The sequence below is a fragment of the Cygnus atratus genome, chromosome 6, assembly GCF_013377495.2.
Source record: "Cygnus atratus isolate AKBS03 ecotype Queensland, Australia chromosome 6, CAtr_DNAZoo_HiC_assembly, whole genome shotgun sequence".
NCBI classification, from domain to species: Eukaryota; Metazoa; Chordata; class Aves; order Anseriformes; family Anatidae; genus Cygnus; species Cygnus atratus.
This window is the reverse complement of record NC_066367.1, coordinates 19,227,960-19,248,266: the sequence shown is the minus strand read 5'-3', so window position 1 is coordinate 19,248,266 and position 20,307 is coordinate 19,227,960. Positions and strand designations below refer to the sequence as shown.

The 20,307-nt window shown below is 36.3% G+C and overlaps 1 protein-coding gene across 6 annotated transcripts in view; it reads left to right on the top strand.

Moving 5' to 3' along the window:
• The window catches only part of DYNC1I2 (dynein cytoplasmic 1 intermediate chain 2), a 27,930-nt gene extending 7,623 nt beyond the window's left edge, over positions 1-20,307 (top strand). For 3 of the 6 annotated variants that reach the window (XM_035537033.2, XM_035537032.2, XM_050711780.1), the window contains 12 exons: positions 4,926-5,041; positions 12,021-12,110; positions 12,384-12,546; positions 12,639-12,738; positions 13,269-13,394; positions 14,369-14,515; positions 14,842-14,955; positions 15,289-15,422; positions 16,452-16,596; positions 17,225-17,365; positions 18,304-18,429; positions 19,548-20,307. In XM_035537033.2, the coding sequence (XP_035392926.1) occupies positions 4,926-5,041; positions 12,021-12,110; positions 12,384-12,546; positions 12,639-12,738; positions 13,269-13,394; positions 14,369-14,515; positions 14,842-14,955; positions 15,289-15,422; positions 16,452-16,596; positions 17,225-17,365; positions 18,304-18,429; positions 19,548-19,661 (1,516 nt within the window). In that variant the 3' untranslated portion in view covers positions 19,662-20,307. The remainder of the gene's footprint in view (positions 1-4,925; positions 5,042-12,020; positions 12,111-12,383; positions 12,547-12,638; positions 12,739-13,268; positions 13,395-14,368; positions 14,516-14,841; positions 14,956-15,288; positions 15,423-16,451; positions 16,597-17,224; positions 17,366-18,303; positions 18,430-19,547) is intronic. The other 3 variants (XM_035537035.2, XM_035537036.2, XM_035537037.2) reach the window with 1 other exon arrangement.

Here is a 20,307-nt window from a genome sequence, read left to right as displayed (position 1 = left end):
ATTTGCCTATTAACACTGATAACATTTTCCCTCCCCTGCAAAATCACTACTCATGTACTGTAACTTCTGAATATACATTGTGGATGAAGTTTTGTTAAAGCACAGCATCCTCAGTTCCTTTTGTTCATCCTTTATGAATGAATCTTTGTTTTGGAGAAAGACTGAATACTTATACCACTTTGAAACATCTTTTTGGAAGACTGTAGTACACTGTACACTTGTGGGTTATGTGTACACAGTCTTAGCCTGAAAATAGTTGAGTTTTTCATGACCTGAAGAAAGGTGATAAGGTCCTTATTTCAAAGTAGCAACCATTAAGTTGAAACAGTGAATACTAGAGGCAGCAGATATGAATCCATGCTTTTTTTTTAAAGGCTCAGGTGCAGTCTTTTGTATAGCTTATTCACTATGCAGTTCAAGTCCACTTGTCATGTAACTAAAGAACCAGTAGCATTGTTCCTTAACTGAGTAACAAGTAAATTTAAAATTATTTGAAATCTGTGATTACTGGTTATTTAATTGTCATTGTATATTTAAATTCAGTGCAGAGAAGGAAAAAAAAAACACAACAAGAGTTACTTGATGATGTGGGGGGAAAAAAAGGCTTTTATTTTCATTTGTATATAATTTAAAGTTAGTATGAAACAGTATTTTCACCACATCTGTAATTGAACTCCATGTTGTGTGCTGAATTTATTGCTGCCTCGTAGGTGTAATGTGCTCTCTGGTTTTATATTCCAGTTATATAGTAACATAGCGTTGTTGTATGCATGCATTTTTTTTATGAAGACTTGAGAAAACTTACATCCTAAGCCTCTATAGCTTCATCCATTCGCAAACTTTAAATTTGGGTCTTCACATTTCCGAGACATGGAAGCATAGAAAAGGCTGTGGTCTTCAAGGCATGGAGATATGAAATGCATAGCTAAATTTAAGGCTATATATGTCATTGTAAGAGATCTGAGTCTGCTTATTTAGTCTCTGATCACCAGGTAACGTTCTTCCCCTCCTCCAGTAAACAATGTCTATATCCTAGTATATTAGTACAAACTTGTATGGCATTCCTATTGTATGCATGCACTTCCACCTAAAAGTTGGACTGTGTGATGTGCCCTAGCATTATAGCTGGCATTTCGTAGGTGGCTTTCAAATCTATGTGTGGTATGCTAGCAAGACAAGTTTTTCCACTGTTCTTGATAATCTTAAATCGAGAGTATTGTTTTCAATGTATGTATTTCTGTTCATATCAGTGTGTTATTTCAGTTCTTTTTTGGTATGTGGCCATTCTACAGTTCTCTGTTCATGCCACAACCATACTTTATGATGATTATCTCTTCTATGAGTTCAGTCATTTATTGTCTCTGATACTGAACGTTGCCAGTAATTTCACTTATTTAGTAATTAGTAAAGCAGTGTTCAGACTGTGTTCCTGCTGTTACTTCCATCTGTCTTTATTTATTTAAGTAAAGAGTTTTGGTTCTGCATTTGTTACCATTTGTTCCTTCTCACCTCAGCGTTTTTTCTCTTTCTAAGTTAAGAGTAAAAATTCAAGACGGGAAATTAGCATAGTTAGTTTACTTTTAAGTTTTGTGTTTTTTTTATATAGAATTAGTTTGTAAGTGCAGACAGTACTTAGATATACGTGTATTAGGAATTTACCTGGATTTAAAGAAGTTCAAGCATGTGGCAGAATAGAAGCTTAAATTCACTGAAGCTTATATATAAATTTGTTTAACTTAAGGCATAACAAACTTCTGGAAAACAAAAGGAACAGTATTTTATATGATTGTGATACATATGTTATAGGTGAGTTTTATCTCAGAATGTCACTTTTTTTTTAAAGAATCTCTCTGAGAAGAATTTAACAGTAAGTACTGTAGTGCATGTTGATTTTTAACTAGTTTAAAAGGCAGAGTATTGCTATTTTAATATTTTAAAAAGAAAAAAAAAAAGAACTTTGAAAGCAGGAGGGCAACCTCAGTAAGGGCTAGGTCTTAAGTAAGCACAGAAGTTGGAGCCTTTTAAATTTATATTGCCTAAGTTCCTCTTAAGTGGGACAGAAAAAGTTGGCAAAGTGTTTGTGGTGATGGAGCATTTAAATCTATAGATAAGTCCTCCTTTGCTGAAGCAACATGAAGGTTTAGGAGGTGGTGGTTTGGTTTTGCTTTGTTTTCTTTTTCATGTGCATGGCAAGATTGAATTTCTGTATGAACAATATCCAGCATGAAATCTCAGGCACCAAAATAAACTTCAGGCTTAAATCTACTTAGCCAAGAAAAATAGCAGAGACATAAAGAATAGGCACACTCAAAATAATGAATGGTAAAATAGGGTATTTTTTGATGCACAGAAGATATGTCAAGGTTTTAGAGATTCAGGTATTAAGCTATGGCTATGGATGCATTATCAGCTACGCAGGATGATTTGCTAAATAATAACAGTGGGACAGTAGATTTGTAATTTTTAAGTAAAATTCATTATTCTTATAATGTATAGTTTCTACAAGAACAAAGTAATGAATGGCACACTCATAGCTGTGAGTTTTCATCACATTGCCTGTAAGTTTTGGTGATCATCTTTGTTTTGGAATTCTGTACTTGCTGTATAAGAACATTGCTGTGTTTAGGATGAAAATTGAAAAAAATGAAGAATTTATTATTTAAATATGATAAGTCAATAAACGATTTTCCATTTGCTACAAAACATGATTTAAAAAAATATATATCTGAAAACTTCAGATGCATGTTCATCTATTAATCTCTCTTGTATGCTTGTTTTAAAACTTTGCCTAAGCCTGATAGCAGGCGGTAGACTAAATGGAAATCTGTGGAGAAGGTATGAGGGTTTAAGATGATAGGAGAGGGAAGATCTAGTTCCCACTTCATATTTCTTCTGATATGAAAGTGACTTGATCAATTCTGTTCATTATTCCACATGACTTTGAAATGTGTTATTAATATAAAGTCCTCTAGTTCTACGAGATTTAAGTATCTTAAATGGAGTTGGCTCTAAATCAGATGACACTTAGAAGCCCAAGGCAGTGCTTAACCCGTAATTACTGCAATGTCACATCTTGGAAACTCTAGCAGTTCTCTTTCCCAGTGGAAATGCATTTTTGCCCCTCTACCAAAAGGTTTATGTGTTGACTCATTTCCTTTACCAATATGACAATTTCCTCCACATATTTACTGCTCTGGGCAATATTGCATTACATTAACAAATCTGTCTTCATATGACATGAACAAATCTGAACAGATTTAAAAAGGAAAGTTTTTAGTGGTTCTTGTCACTATTTAAAATATTTTAATTAGCCTCTCATAAAGGCTGCATTTGTTTGCAGGTCTTTAACTTTCAATCTTCAAAAGATTTTAATTCTTTTCTAATAGCTCTGAATTCTGTGTTTGCTTTTTTAACTTTTGTATTTACTGCATATAGTATTGCACTGAATATTTGCTGAATTTCCCTTAACTGATATTACATTGCCTCGTTTCTTGTGAACAATGAAATAACTTTTAAGCGTACTGTAACTCTAGCATTTCATAGTGTGTATTTGCTTCACTAATCTCTGGCCTTTTTTGCTAATGCTGCATGATTGTTCAACCTGTGGTATCAGGACGCTGCATTGGGATACTGATCCATCAGTTCTTCAGCTCCACTCTGATTCCGATCTGGGGTATTGCATAGATTTCTTATATTCCCTCTTTCATATACTTCTGGATAATAAGTATAAGAACTAATTTTTTCTTTAAGACATGAAGTTACTGTTAAGAGGACTGTTCTGTGAGTTAAAGAAGTTCAGTGTCCCAAGATACAGTGCAGTTGGCTTGTAATGGGAAGTTTTGATCTTATTTAATATAAATAATGTGCTTATTTCTAATAAGAGTTTACTTTATTAAGGTTTTCTTTGAGTCTTTCTTTGGCAAGACAAACTTTAAAGTAATTTCTTTAAAATAAAAAGCTTAGAGACAGACATTTTAAAAACAGACAGAATGAGTCCCATCTTTTCTCATAATATACATGAATGACAAATGTTTATATTGAGCTGTAGCTCATTATAATCACTTAATAAAACCCATATCGTTCTGTATGAGTTATGATTCTGTCCACCGAAAACTTCAAAAGGAGATTGCTTTTTTTTTTTTTATCTTAGGAGAGGGGTCATTAATAAGAAATTACACTTCGTATAACTAAATTGTTGTTGGATCTTCACATAATTACTACAGTACATATGATGATTGATTAGCTTTTGCTGGATGTTACAGAGACTGAATTAATATTGTGTGGTTTTTGGAAATATATTTTTGCATTATAATTTGATACTGGCTGTATCTGTGTTTATAGCATCTTTCATAAGCTCAAGTCAGAAAGCTCAGAGGTTTCCAGTATTATATACTGGAGTAATGTAGTATGGATAAATCACTTGTCAATGTGTGAGTTTCAGACCAGACTTGCAGTTCTGAGTTCTAAATAGCATCCTAGAGGTAGATAAAAAAGAGCAGCACAGTTAAGTGGACTAGGAAATGCTTTTACATTCAGGGTAACTAAGCTGTTTAAGTTTTGAAGTCCTAAAGCAAATACAAATAGTCACATGAGCAGATCAGTTCAATGAAAATATGGGTGTTTCATATATGTAGCAGTACCCTAGGCAACTGCAAAAACAAAGCTTTAAAAATGACATCATATAATCAGATATCAGTATATATTTGCATGTCTTTATTTTTGTCTTACATGTAGAAATAGGTATTGATTTTAAATAATAGTGAAAATAATAATCATAATTTTGTGACTTCTTCAGGATTAAATTTCCATCTGGCTTAAGTTTGACAAAGCTGTGACATGATGACATGAGTATTATTCTAGTCAAAATATGAAGTAATTTATAAAGCTAACTATTTTTTTCTAATGTTTCTATTCATTTCATATAGACGTGGACCTGTTAAACTTGGAATGGCCAAAATTACACAAGTTGACTTTCCTCCTCGAGAAATTGTTACATATACAAAGGAGACACAAACACCGGTTATGACTCAGCCAAAGGAAGGTGAATGGTTAACTTATTACAACCTAAGTTATTTTTCTTTTTATTTTATTGTAGTAATGATGACTGACTGTATTAGAGCTAACACTTGTGATCTTGAAACTTAATGTGATAGAATGAAGGTTGATTTGTGAGATAATTGATATAAGTTCTATTAAACACATACATGTCTTGCTTAGAGGGTTGTTGTCATTCTGCATCTTGTTTAACGGTAAGGTTGCTCTGTTAATAATACATGTCAGTTTCATACTCCTAGTAAACACGACACTTAGACAACAAGTTGCTTAAGTAGCTGACAACTGGTAAATTAAAGTGGGATATATTTTGCATTTATGACACTTAAGAACCCACACACAACTTACTCGAAGGCTTTGTATGCTTATTTTCTTTTCTCCCCTATTCTCACCTTTTCCATTCTCTAATCCCTCAGGTTTTTTTCCTTCCTCTGTCAGGTTCACCGTGGTATCTGAAGACTTAGTTCATAGTTTGTGTGCTCAAAGAGTTTTACTTGTGCTGCTTGCTGTCAGCAGAAATTGCCTGGCATTGTATGATCTTAGTTTCACCCTAAGTGGATAGGCTGTAGTTGACGTTTACTGTGGGGGAGTTGGAAAGATGGCTCACCTGTACTTCTGTGTTTATCTGATAGTAGAGATACTGTCTCATGATCCATTCCACCTTAAAAACAATACTGTTTTCTGTACACTCTTTAGTTTTATATACATGTGCTTCACAGAAGTCACTTGAAGATGCTTGCTCATCATTTCATTGTAAAGGATCTTTTTAAGGTCTGTCTTAAGACTGTCTATATACATTGATAATTAAGCCCTATGTTCACAATTTAAGTTGACATCTCAGCTAGGTTAGATCCACTGTCCACACCTTTCTATAAAATGAACTGGAGAGAACCTATGTTAATGATTGTATCTTGGTTTGTGTTATATTTTGACCTGAACCGAGAAATGTTCAAGCTAAAACTAATTGTCTGTTGGGACAGATAGGAAGTTGGGGAAAACTAGCTTTAAACTGAAAGAGTTGCTAATTGCCATGGAAATATTTGTGGCAACACAAGTAAAGTGACTGTTACACAGGGGGGACTTCATGCCTCAACTTAAAGTTGGCCTTTGAAGATGTCCATTTTGGGTTCAGTGTAAACAAAGTTAAATTCAAGTTATGAATACCTTTCACCCCAATGGTTTCTGGTTTAAAAAGGTGGAGGTCAGACCTCTCAGAAGTTGACAGAAAGGACAGCATTCAGTTGTTCAAAAATCTAAAACAGGAAAATGCTTCTTCTAGTTTCAGAAGGGAGGTAGACTAAGTTTACATGATCATGCTTCCGTGTAGTGCAGACATGCTGCACTGTCCCAGGCAATATTAAATATGAAGTAGCTCTCCCCTTTGTCTTTCTCGATGGGCTTCTCAGCTGCAGCTGGTTTGAGCCAGTGATCGTTCCTCTCCACTTGGCATGAAGGCATGACCAGTGTGCATGTGGCCCTTGATGCTGGAGCTAGAATGTTACCTCAGTGCTAGTGGCAACGTTGCTTCTCTATGCAAAGAATTGAAGTACTAACAGGCTGACTTATTGTGACCTCAGTGTTTGTCTTGGGAAGATTGATTCTTTTTATAGCATTGTAAGAGAATAAAATCAGTATACCTCCTAAAAATCAGTTTCTGTCCTGTGATTAGAGATTTAGTTGCCTTAGAGTAGGAAGTATTGTGTCACAGGAAGTCATTCACTGTATCTGTACAGTACAGAATAATAAAGTTTCCCCAAATTGAAGTTGTTAACATGTTTCATAGTTCTTGTAGGAAGATATCCAAAGTAGACTTAGATGGTACATCTGCAGTATTTGTTTCATGGTTTCCTCATACAATGGGTGCAACCCGTAGCTGCTTTTTCATCTGGGTTCAGTGTATACAAGTCACTAAGGACGTAGAGGAGAAATACAGTAAGAAATGGTGTCAGGGTGGAGACCTTAGTGCTCTTGAGCTTCTGCTTTGATGAAAACCTAAATGTCTCATTTCAGTCTTTCATTTTTTTTTCACATTTTGGACTTCTTTCTCCAGATTTTTCAATATTCTCAATCTTCTAATCCTACTGTTTCTGTAGCAGCTGTATTTGTTATGTAAAGGAACTGAAATGTAATCATGGAATGGTTCATTGTTCCTAGGAAAATAGCAGAGATGCTCATTTTTTCTCATCTTCCTGGCACATTCTGTTTTTGCATTCTGTGACCCAGTAACAATGGCCTTTTTTTTTTTTTGGTTTAGGGACCAAGGAGATTAATTTTAAGTGTTGTGCCATACTTAGTGCTATCCTCCCGTATTCTGTAACTAATAAGCCTAAACATCTATGCCTCTGTGCCATTACTACCACTTCAATAATCTTTGTCACCATCATAACATGAACATCCTGGTTTTAGGCAGCTCCATTCCCCAGCATCTTCATTCTGTCATACCAATTTCTGCTATCTAAATCAATTTCCCGCTTCACATGGTGCTGTGTACAGCGCTGCTTGCCCACTTCCCTCATTGTCCAATTTTGTCGGACATTGTTTTAGTTAGTGTGGTCAACTGGTTATTAGGATTATCGTTTGGCCTCTATTTGGCATGTATCAGGCAGCAGACTTCTAGATCTACTCTTAGAAAATATACTGGAAATTGTGTTCCCTTCATACACTCATTTCTTTCTAGCAGGCAGTGGTAGAAGCAGTTTCAGCAGCAGAGATGCATTCATGTGTGAACTCTGGATTACTTCTTCATGTTCTGCAGGCTCTGTGTTGGCCCCCATGTACAGTACTGTAATCATCAGTGCTACATTTTGTCTTATCTATAGTTCTAGCTACGCTGCTCTCTACTGTACTGTTTGATATCTTCCTTTGTGATTCACTGACATAATGTTGAAATTTGCATAGAAAGAATATAGTCACCAGTACAGCCAATAACAGCCAGATGTAATATTACAGGTCGTGAATGTGGATTAATCCAAAGACAGATAGGCATATAGGTGAATACAGCTCTGCCCAAGTGTCGCAGTTAAGGCTTTTCGTGGGCTAACAAGCTATTTGTTATTTAGTGCCTCTGTACAATACAGCACATATGCAATCACAACTAACTGCAGGCAGTATTGCTGCATTAGCTCCCCTCTTTGAGGAGTTATTGTCTGGTAAAGTCTCCAAGACATAGAATGAGAATATTAAGCACTTTGTCCTTTTTAATTTTATCCTTTTGTCCTGACTTAAGCAGACTAATAGCAATTTAGGGTATAAAATTGGCCTCTTGGATGCTTCTTAATGGTGAATGTAGCACTTTTACATTTTATATTGTAACAAGAAATAATGGAGCCTTATATATTCATGTTTTACCCTGTACATGCCTTAAATGTACAGCGAAATATAGAGTGGGGAAAAGTTGATATGAAGACACGTTCTACTTAACAAAAGCCACCCATTTCACAGATGATTTAACTTTGATTAACCTACTCTGCAGCAACAGATTACTCAGACAACTGGAACTTTTCACTCTAGTGTTATTGCTGGGTGCAGCCTAGTATATAGTACTGCTTTTCTTTCCATCTTGCCAGAATACGTCACAATTCTGATGTTAATTCAAAGTCAAAATTCTGTGGTTCATTAAACCTGTTTTTAACATTCATTGGCAAGAAATTTGTCATTGTGAAGATGGCTGTTTATAAACCAATATCCCCTGCTCCCCTGTCAGAAAAAAACATGGGAGTTAATTGTTTAGCATCTTATGATGAATATTCATCAATATGTTGATGTGACAGAGTCCCATTTCTGGTCTTTAGAGCCCTATGACTTTTCTAGGTCTCAGCAACCGTGTTTTTTTTTTTTTTAATTGAGGAGTTGTATGTGGTATACTGACAATTGAAGTAGCATAAAGCATCAGTAGGTAGTTATTAATGAATAACAAGGATGAAGTTAGCCAGTGCCTTTAAAATTTCCACACTTACATAGCTGACATTAAATATAGTACGCCAATGAAACAGTGCATCTTTGACATACAGTTGTGCAGCTTTTTCAGGAATTCTGTACCGTCTTCCAGTGTTTGCTGGGTAATAATTACTGTTTTTACCAATTCCCTGCAAATACCTGTACCTGAACTATAATTTTATAAATTCAAGATATGTGAGAAGAAGTAATTAAAACAAAAACTTCTCATTTATTGTCCAACAGCTTCATGCTGCCTTTTGTAAATGTCTGTGAGAAAACATCCTGGTATTGGATGACGAGATCAAGAACTTGCTGCTGCCGCCCCCCCCCCCCCAATCCCTTATAAGAAAGTTTGCATGTGACTTCTTTCTTTAAAGAGAAGGTTTTTAGATTTATGTAGTTACAGATAAATCGCAGTGAGATGACATGTTCAATTTCAAGTCTGATACTTTGAAAATATTAAAATAAGTGCTGTATCCTGCATTTAAATGCAGTAATATCAGCTGGCTGTATGCAGTGAAAAGTACTATGAAGGAATTTAGATCTCTGTATAATATATGCCATTTATGTTTCAAACATTAAAGGCATGAGCAATCAACTATATGAATCTTTTGAATAAAATATGTAGATTAGAAGGTCACTTAGCACTAAGGGGTTGACCTTCTGCATTTGACAAGAATTTGACTCCTGTCACTGAAAATGGTACTTAGGATCAGTGTAGTGTGGCTAGCAGGGGGGTTGGGTTGAAATTTCTAATTTGGGACTTTCAAAGCTAGAATAATGTATCCCGCGTGGACCCCAAAATAAATATCTGAATTTAAGGTGTCATTTAAATCTGCATTATTGATTGGCAGGGAGAGTGAGAGGGGGATTTTTGTCCAAGTGACTATATTGTGAACATGTGGTCCTGTATTTGTTGTTCTCAAAATCATGTCTGTTAACTCATATTACATTTTTTTAATTAATTAGCGTTCACAACCTATAGTGATTTGACATTAAGAATTCCGTGCTTTAGAATTGCTAGAAGTTATACAGTTTTCAGATTACTAGTCCACTGTACATGTGAATCCATCTAAAAAGGAGCAGCGTCTTTCTGTTTTCTCTGCGTGATTATTTTGCCCAAAAAAGCTTTCATTTTTTTTAAGTAGCACAAAAGCTGTAATTGGCATGCTTTGTAAGGAAGTGTCAATGTGCAAGAGAGTGGAGATCACTAAGAATTCTTTTACGCGTTCTTTCCCCCTTTGCACCACCGCCTCCTCAGCAGGGTCACTGAGATCACTAGCTTTTCTTGAAATGGCCATTTTCACTGGCAGGTGCATTATACCCTGTATTTTCAGATTGTTTTTTCCATTCTGAATGTTTGGCAGGTTGATTGCTCTGGCTGCATTGACGGAGAAAGGGCTGACAAATGCGGTTGGGCTGGCTGAAAAGACAGTGATTACTGTTTTCCTTTGTGGCTGATTGAGGCCCTTGAAAGGAAAGATTTTAACCTTCACCATTTGGTTCAAAAGTATGAGCATATATTGAAATCATTCATGCCATTTATCCTAGTTCTGTAAACTTGTCAGAACGTAAAAATCGCTCAATTTCAAGTAATGTAGGATTGGCATACGTCATTATCATTTTGATTAAGTTGGAGTTTGTATTATTGTGTGCATTATACAGTGTCATTTAAAGCTTTCTTTCCTGCAGGTACAGTTATATTTTTATTGCCTATACTATGGAGTTAGAAAGATTTTCAGACCTCTTTAAACCTATCACTATGTGTGTGGTTTGGCAGCTGGTATGGCCTACAAGCTGTATTTTGTTTGCAGGGTAAAGGCTTGTCTGTAGACCTCCTGGAGTGCTGGTAATTGCACAGGCTTGCCATTGGGGAAAGACATGATTGGAGGCAGTCAGGCAGAAAAATGTTGTGCCATCCCATTGCCACCTCATAGCTGAGAGACAATCCTAGCAGTACCATCTGGTTGTTGCTATCTAGTCAGCTGGCCTGGCTGCTGGGACCATGGCTTGGCAGCTGGTTCCCATCCCTTGACCACGCTTTTTTTTTCCCCTCTTTTTGTGTGTGTGTGCATGTGGACTTTTTTTGTTGTCGTTAGGTAGCTGAACACGGGTCAGAGAGATGGCTGCAACAAACAAGCCTAGTCCCTGCTGAAAACTGTCTCATTACTTGTGATGAGGTGTGTAGTAGACTCCTGCTGCCATTCCCTTATTGACAGATGACATAGCTGTTTAACCAATAAAAATAGCTTTTCAGAAGCTTGTATGAGCAAGTGGATGAAGAAAAGCCAGGAAATGCTTATTCCACAACACCAAGTAATTTAAAGTTATTTTCTGGTTTACAATATTCAAAGAATAAAGTGTACAAATGCAGAAAGTGCTGTAAACCTTGTCAGTATTCCTGAACATTAACATTGCAATGAGTAACATAAAATTAGGGAAAACACATTTTGCTGTAAAGTTCTCATTGCCAAACATGATACAGATAATGAGACTTGCATTTAGAATGACAGAAAAAATGTAATCTCCCTGCTATTATCTTTAGCAAAATTTGCGTCTCAGAATAGCAACCTGAAAGCTAATGTAAGCCATCTTCATGCCATGTGAAGACCCATTAGACTCTGATGGTTTCAGATCACAAGTAAGCAGCTGCTCTGTAGACTATTTCAGACATTTGATTTTTCTTTATTCTGCAGCATTAATGTGTCAGTATGTTACATAGAACATACATCTACCACGTGGTTTTGTGTGGAATTAGAAATGCTTATAAGAGTTTTCCACTTTGCGTAAGAAATTGTAAAGAATCCCTCTTTTTCAGTTTATACAGATACATAATTTACTGCAACTAAAATCCAGGTGTAGACAGCATTGCAATGATCTTTGGTTTAAGATAACATTATTCTGGGAACTACACTTCATAAATACAACCATTTTAAGCTAAATTATACCATTTTATATCTTTGAGATTCCTACAGAATGTTACTGTTTCTCTTTAAAAACAGTGACAGTCTCACCGTACTTTTTCTTCTTAGATGAGGAAGATGAAGATGATGTGGTTGCACCAAAGCAATTAGTTGAACCTGAGGAAGAAAAAACATTAAAAAAGGAGGAGGAGGAGGAAGGTACAGTTTACCTCATAGTTCTTTGTGCTACAAAGAAAAACGTTAATACATTTTAACTTTTCTTTCCATTAAGTTGAAAATAATTTTAGTTATATTTTAACAGTTAGTTATTGTATGGATGTTAGGAAACAATTGTTCCAGAATCATGATGAATACTGCCGCCCCCTCCATTTTCCTCCCACACCCCCCCCCCCCCCCCCCCCCCCAAAAAAAAAAAAAAAAGAATTTGTGGAAGTATGCATTACAGAACCTTTGTGTGTAATCCTTTTCCAGCTGCCCCTCATGAGCTTACGGAGGAAGAAAAACAACAAATTTTGCATTCTGAAGAATTTTTAAGTTTCTTTGACCACTCTACGAGGATTGTTGAAAGAGCCCTTTCTGAGCAAATCAATATTTTCTTTGACTACAGTGGAAGAGACTTAGAAGACAAAGAAGGGTAACATGAACATTGAATGCTTTAGTGTGAATGTGCAATATTTGTAACTCTAAAAATGGTCAGAGGTTAATACCTTCTAATTGCCTTTATAGAGAGATTCAAGCAGGAGCAAAGCTATCCTTAAACAGGCAGTTTTTTGATGAACGTTGGTCAAAGCATCGTGTTGTCAGTTGTTTGGACTGGTCGTCTCAGGTAAAAAGTGCTTATAATAAGCAGTCATCTTTGTAAGTTCTTCTAGCTCTGTCCACTTGACCCTTCTCTAAGTATAATTAATATAGGCTGTATTTCTAAGTGTGTTCCTTAGAACAGCTCTTACATCCTCCATAGTTTGCAAATGTCAATGTTTTGTAAAAAGTAGCAAAATCTTTGTATTATAAAGAAAAAATCTTCAGCATAATTGTTTCTGTTTTATGAGCTATGTAGAGGCGTTAGCTTCAGAAAACAAAGCTCACTTAAAAGTATTGGGTTTTACATTTAAAAGCAAGATATGATTTTAAAAAACCAAGAACTTAATTAGTATGTTACTACTGTTTTATAAGCTAAATCTGTAATAAATGCTGTTTTAACTGACACTGTTTCTCACAGGGATGATGTAAATGATTTTCAGTCTTGTTGTTTTTCTTTTAACCATGTTTTGGCATCACAAAACAAAGATTCTAGGATTGTCTGGACCATTAGTTAATCATCTTGCTTATTTTGAATCTTTCTCACGTATTTTTCAGTACCCAGAATTACTTGTAGCCTCTTACAACAACAATGAGGATGCACCTCATGAGCCTGATGGAGTGGCCCTTGTGTGGAATATGAAGTACAAGAAAACTACCCCAGAGTATGTCTTTCACTGCCAGGTATGATTCTGTCTCAGGAGGCTAAAGATTTTATGTTGATGAGCCTGGACAAGTACCTTCCTTGTGCTTGTCAATGTAATGATTTCATTGGGCTGGCATTCACTTTAACCACATGTATTTGCAAACAGATGTTGATAGCTAGAGACCTTAGTTTAGAAACATTCTTCTGTTCCAGAATTTCTGACATCGTTCAGAGTTCAGTCTTGCTTGAGAACTCATTTTCTTATTTTAATTTATTTGAAAAACCAAAAACCTTCTTGTGTAATGGTTGAACCACAAAGAAGGTTTGTATGTAAGGAGACTGAGCAGAGTTGTGTACTGCTAGGGCGTAGTTTACTGAATAAAATGAAGATGGCCTGAGGAGATGGAGTAAGGATGAAAACGAGAAACATATGCTGCAAGTGAAAAAGGCAGATGGAGGTTTCTTAGTAGTTTTATGAAAGATTTAAAAAATAAAAAATAAAAATATGCAAGTCTCTTTCATTGTGCTAAGCCTGGAATAGCCACATAATTTTCAAAATGTCATAATTCTGAAAAATTACGTAGTTGAATCAAAATGTAATCCCGTGTTGTCAGATTACTGTCAAAGCCCAGATTGCAAAAGTAGCTGTATTGTGTTGAGACAGATCTGTACATTCTCAAAGAAAATGACCACAGAATGTGGTAAATATTATTAAAGTCTTGTGCATTACTGGACCTTCCCTTTCTAACAAACCATGCTAGGAGGAAATACAAATGCATACATTCGGGAAAAACAGAGGAGGAAAACTTCATTTTCAGAATGCAAGTTAAAACTAAAAGCTTATTGGCGTTCACAAAGGGTTTTGAATCCAGATGTGATGGGACACTGAAACAGTGTATCAAATCTAGGCATAGAACTTATTCTGATATTTGGTCAAATTCTCTTTTGGTTTTAGATGTAATGTCAGTGAATGATAGTTATTTGTGTATTTTGATTGTTTTTTTCCTTTCAGTCAGCAGTGATGTCAGCTACATTTGCAAAATTTCATCCCAATTTGGTGGTTGGTGGCACATACTCAGGCCAAATAGTGCTATGGGATAATCGCAGCAATAAGAGAACCCCAGTGCAGAGAACTCCGCTTTCAGCTGCTGCTCACACGGTAGGGGGTGAAATATCTACAAGGACTGTTCCCTGTTGAGATGTATTTAACCTCTAGGAAACTGTCCAGTGCACTTGATTTATAATGCTTAAATGTTTATGTCCATGTTTTTCCAGTGCTATCACTGTAGAACAGGGCTATTCATAAAAATTGAAGTGTCAGGAAAATCTGCTATTTGTTTTATAGGGAAGTATTCTCTGTACCATACTGTGATCAACTGTTTCTCTTTCACTAAATGAAACTGTATATTTTACAGTATATTAACTGTAACAGAATTGGTTGAGACTTGGAAATTCCTTTTTTCTGGTGGTATTTTACATTCTTAGCACCCAGTGTACTGTGTAAATGTTGTTGGGACCCAGAATGCTCATAACCTGATCAGTATCTCAACCGATGGGAAGATATGCTCTTGGAGTTTAGACATGCTTTCCCAGCCACAGGTAAGATAAGTTTTGATATGTATAGTATCTATTCCAGATAGTTATTTTGTAAAAAACATAATGTCTCTAATAAAGTATTAATAAACATTTTCACAATACATAATTATTCTAAAGGTAGCTTGGTAGGCATTTGATAAAAGACCTCTTCTGCCCCATGGGATGTTGTTAAAATTGTATTTGCCACTAACACAAGAAAAAATTTGCTCATTTCTGCCCAATTCTATATAAGCAAAACACAAAAAATACTTACTATTGAGAAATCTAAATAACCTTGTAAGTGATAATACTCCGTTTCTTATTTTTAAAAGTATTTTACTGATACTTTCACTGCAGGATAGCATGGAGCTGGTTCACAAACAGTCCAAGGCTGTGGCTGTTACTTGCATGTCCTTCCCCATTGGAGATGTCAACAACTTTGTTGTTGGAAGTGAAGAAGGCTCAGTCTACACTGCATGCCGCCATGGCAGGTGAATAAAAGTTTTTAATTATTCAGAGGAATTAAAAACTGTGAAAGGATGAGTCCCTGTATGTTTTACACTGCAAATATATTCATAGTGCATGCTTAGTCGTCAGTCTTGATGGGGTTCAAAGTAGCTGTGTATGAATTCCAGTGCAGGCTATTTTCCAAGTAGGAGCTTCATTAAAAACAGGAGGAGTTTGAATATTGAATTGGTACTATGCTCTCTTCATTGGCTAGGAGTTGTTTGCAGTGATGGGGGCAGCACAGGTCACTGAGGTTTTATTCATTTGAATTGTAGCAGAACATTCCAAACTTTATATCGGTTCTGCAGATAATTGTACAGTAACATCACGCACAAATCTTAAATTGGCTAGCTTTTCTCCTGCTGTTCAATCTATTTTGAAATTGTCTGACTGTATCTTATCAATTGCTTTCTTAAATATAATTGAGTGTCCAGGTTTCATCTCAAATACACATCACCCTTGCTGCACAGCTTTTTGGTTCCAGAATAACCGAAATTGTATCACTTCTCTGTAACATTCTTCCCATCTCTCCTCCCTCCCTCCTTTTTCATTGCTCCTGATAGGAGACTATTAGGAATATATTGTTACTGTTTTATGTCTGAACCCTAATGTGTGTCCACAAGGTACGTGCATCTTCTGTTTTAAGTCAGTGGGAGTTTTCTGCTCCTTCCTGAGGCTTGGATTTTGTTCTTTTGTATGATTCAAAATTTTAGCTATTGCTTGGAGAACAGTATAGTTAAATGAGTGGATTGGTACCTGCTGAATGAGTCTCTGCTCCCTGTGGTAAATTTTAGCACTTAAGGATAGCAGAAAAGAGATGTTGGAATTAAGGTCCATATTCAAGCCTGGTCTTCTGTGAGCCTGTTGAGATGAAGCCTTTGCAATGGGGTAACGTCCATACAAAGTGGCAAAATCTTCTTGGTGCTAAATTTAAACTATATTTCAGTGCTATCTCTGTCTGCAGATGGATGGTTTCCAGAGAAATTAACCTTTTTTTATATATTCTAAAACAGCAAAGCTGGAATCAGTGAGATGTTTGAAGGACACCAGGGACCAATCACAGGTATTCATTGCCATGCAGCAGTTGGACCTGTAGACTTCTCGCATCTCTTTGTCACTTCTTCTTTTGACTGGACAGTAAAGCTTTGGACAACTAAGGTAACCGAAATAGATAATTCGGTGGTTCTCGTCATAATCCTTGACACAAGGTGGTGCTATAATGTAAGCTACTTAAGAAACTTCAGTGAACTGAAGGCAAATTGTGTGAAGCCCTCGAGGTCCATAGCAGCAGTCTAGTTGATTCCCGGTGCTTGTTTTTCAGTTTCCTACAAAGAGAAGACAGCTGATAAACAAAACTAGTTAATGACATGAAGATGTCATTGCTTTCAGATTGTGTATCATTTGTGTACTTTTGATCCATTCTGTTTAACCTTTTGCCCTTTATTATCAATGATTACGATATAATCATGCAAATCATGTAAATTCAGTTTCTTCATATTATGTGTACTGCAAACGTTTTACAAATTTGTGGAGGACTAGAGGACAGCACCAAAACTCATGTCAATTAAACTGTATGTAGAGGCACAGAATTGGCATTCCTATTGCCAGAATTACTTTTTTTGCTGTTACGTTGTGGTATTTTTCTTTTTGAAGTAAGTTTAAAATGTGAATCACTTTTTAGTTATTTCTCATAATGTTGTTGAGAAGTTCTGTATTTTGCCTTACTTGTTAGCTTTTGAATTTGAAATGCTGACTTTGGGTATTGCGTTACATCTGCTTTTTTCAGAATAACAAACCTCTCTACTCATTTGAAGACAACTCAGACTATGTTTATGATGTTATGTGGTCTCCAACTCACCCTGCCTTGTTTGCCTGTGTGGATGGGATGGGCAGGCTTGACCTGTGGAATCTCAACAATGACACTGAGGTGAGGGAGAGTGAGGTTAACAGTCAAATATAGCAGGAAGTTGTATGCCTTGGAAAAAAGTGTCCAGAGTTCACCATAGCATTTTTGTTGTTGTTCTTAAATATTCTGTAATTCCAGTAGTTGCTGCTTAATAAATATTATTCTTTGATTACAGGGTAGTAACTTAAATGACTGCTCATAATGAATAGCAACAGTAATTAAATTGTTTTAATAGTAACATGAACATAAAACATCTGTTGGCTTAATACCAGTCCGTGTTGTGAAAGTGAATTTTTAGACCTCCCCCAATACGGCCTTGGCAGCCTGCAGTTTAACAGTATGAACAAGCCTGCCACCTGTACACCACCATTGTTCTTATTGCCATATTGTTATTGCCACAGTAATACTGCAGTGAAATTGCAATTTGTTTCTAAACTTAGAGGATTGAACATTTGGGATTGCTGATGCAAGGTGTATACTTACCTATAGTATAAACCTTTTCTGAGACTTAAAACTGCACACAGAAGAAAGTAGTTCTGTAGAAGAAGCAGCACATGCCAGCCTGTGTTTTTAAACTAGAGTTGCCCGTTTCTAGCCTCTGGGCTGGATTTGACCTGCCAGCCCTCTATCCATAAGTCTTTCCTGAGTTCCCAGGCCTCCTCCTTGCTGTCTGATTAACGTATGCCTATCAGAGGGCTAAAAGGCATGTGCCTCCTGTCTCATGGCAGGAGTGCAGATGTGCCTTTTGATCATGCCAAGAGACAGAAGATGTGTTGTTTTGGTCATAACACTAGTGATAGCTTATGGCCACTGAGAGTAAATTGAGACCTACAAACTCTGCCTAAATTGAAATATTGGGTACTTTGTTTGATAAATCACTGAGGGATAAGGTATGTTCTGTAATCTGTAACTTAAGAAATCCTCGTGCATTTTTAGCAATGTGTTTTAAATGGATACAGGTGCCAACTGCGAGCATTACTGTGGAGGGCAATCCTGCTCTGAACCGTGTGAGATGGACACACTCTGGGAGAGAGATTGCTGTAGGTGATTCAGAGGGACAAATAGTTATATACGATGTGGGAGAGGTATGTATACCATGTATTGTGCAAAGTATGTTACAGAACACTCAAGCTTTTTTGACTTGTATTTTGCAACTTCCTTTTAAGTTCCCCCCCTCCTCTGGTTTAGAGGAATAAAGCTTAATTTTTATTATCAAATTATTTTTTCCTTTAGATGTGTATTTCAAGTATTCTAGCATGATTTAAAATCACAGAGTCATTCAGGTTGGAAAAGACTTCTAAGATCTAGTTCAACCTTTAACCTAGTACTAACGTCCACCACTAAACCATGCTACTAAGTTCTAAATATACACATTTCTTGAAGACCTCCAGGGATGGTGACTCAACTGCTTCCCTGGGCAGCCTATTCCAATGCCACATAACTCTTTCAGTAAATAAATTTCTCCTAATATCCAACCTAAACCTCCCCGGCGCAACTTGAGGCTATTTCCCCTTATCACTTGGTGCCTGGGAGAACAGCCTGACCCCCACCTCGCTATAGTCTCCTTAAAGGTAATAGTACAGTGTGATAAGGTCTCCCCTGAGCTTCCTTTTCAACAACCCCAGTTCCCTCAGCTGCTCCTCATAAGACTGGTTTTCTCAACCCTTCAACAGCTTCGTTGCCTTTCTTAGCATGCCATCTGTCAGCTACACAGTCAAAAAGTAAAAATGTTATTGTAAGGCTGGCAAAATAAGATGAAACCATTAACAGTGTTGTTTGCAGGAATCTTATGTTCTTTCTATCATTTTTTTGTGAATTCTGACCGTGGCTTGAGAAGTATTGAACAAAAAAAATGAAATGAAGAAGTCTTGACTTGGTTCTGTAGGGAAGATGTTGCTATTGGAAGTATGTGTATTGCAGTAGTACGTGACTGATTGGATGCAGACATTGCATTACTGTTCCTCTTTGGAGGCAGTCTCTCAGAAGTGTATCATGCAAGCTTGTAATAGTATCACTGCATAAATACAGGACTTGCAAATTCTGCTGCTTTTATTAGTTAGGGCTTCTGATGTTTAGACTACTTTAAAAGTCATGCTAAATAAAGGTAAGCTGTTCTATCAGAACCTCTTACAAATACTGCTGTTCATAATGAGCTCAGTTTGTATGTACTGGTAGGTTTAAATAATGTTGTCTTTGTCAACAGCAAATTGCCATTCCTCGCAGCGATGAGTGGACTCGATTTGGTCGAACGCTGGCAGAAATAAATGCCAACAGAGCTGATGCGGAAGAGGAAGCTGCAACCCGCATACCAGCATAGACCGTTAAAGATGGGCAGCAGTGGTAGACTTGTGAATGATTTGATGCAAATCTTAAAAGTGTAAGCATGTGTCAGTTCAAGTAATAGTTTAAGGCAGGAATAGGTGGATTCAGCTATGGACTTTGAAAATGTGTTAATATCACTGAAATTCAGGTCTTACGTTGTCACTTTTTATATACAAATTACAAGCACATTCTTGGATTTGTGTAACTTTTAATACAGTTAACTTTTGACTTTGCAAGGAACTTCTTTTGCTGAAACACTAACTTGGTGTAAATTTGCTGTTAGGCTAATGAAATTTCCACTTTGTAACGGTATATTTCTGAAAAGTAGAAATTCTGTTTCTAAACTAAACTTTATATATGACACAGACTAACCTTCATGAGGTATTAAATTTCTGAAGGGTTCTTTAATTCAAACTGCCTATGAATATGCATGCATATATTCCAAGTAAGTTTTATTGCTTATAGATAACCCTCAGACTCTGGTAGCTAGTAATAGAAGTGAATAAAAATTCGTCTGTAGTTACAAACCTATTTGATAATTGGACCTGAATTAATGAAATACATATTTAATACTAAGTTCTTTTGTTCAAACTGGTGCATTAAAGGGTTAGACTGATTAATAAATAAATATTATATGAGCA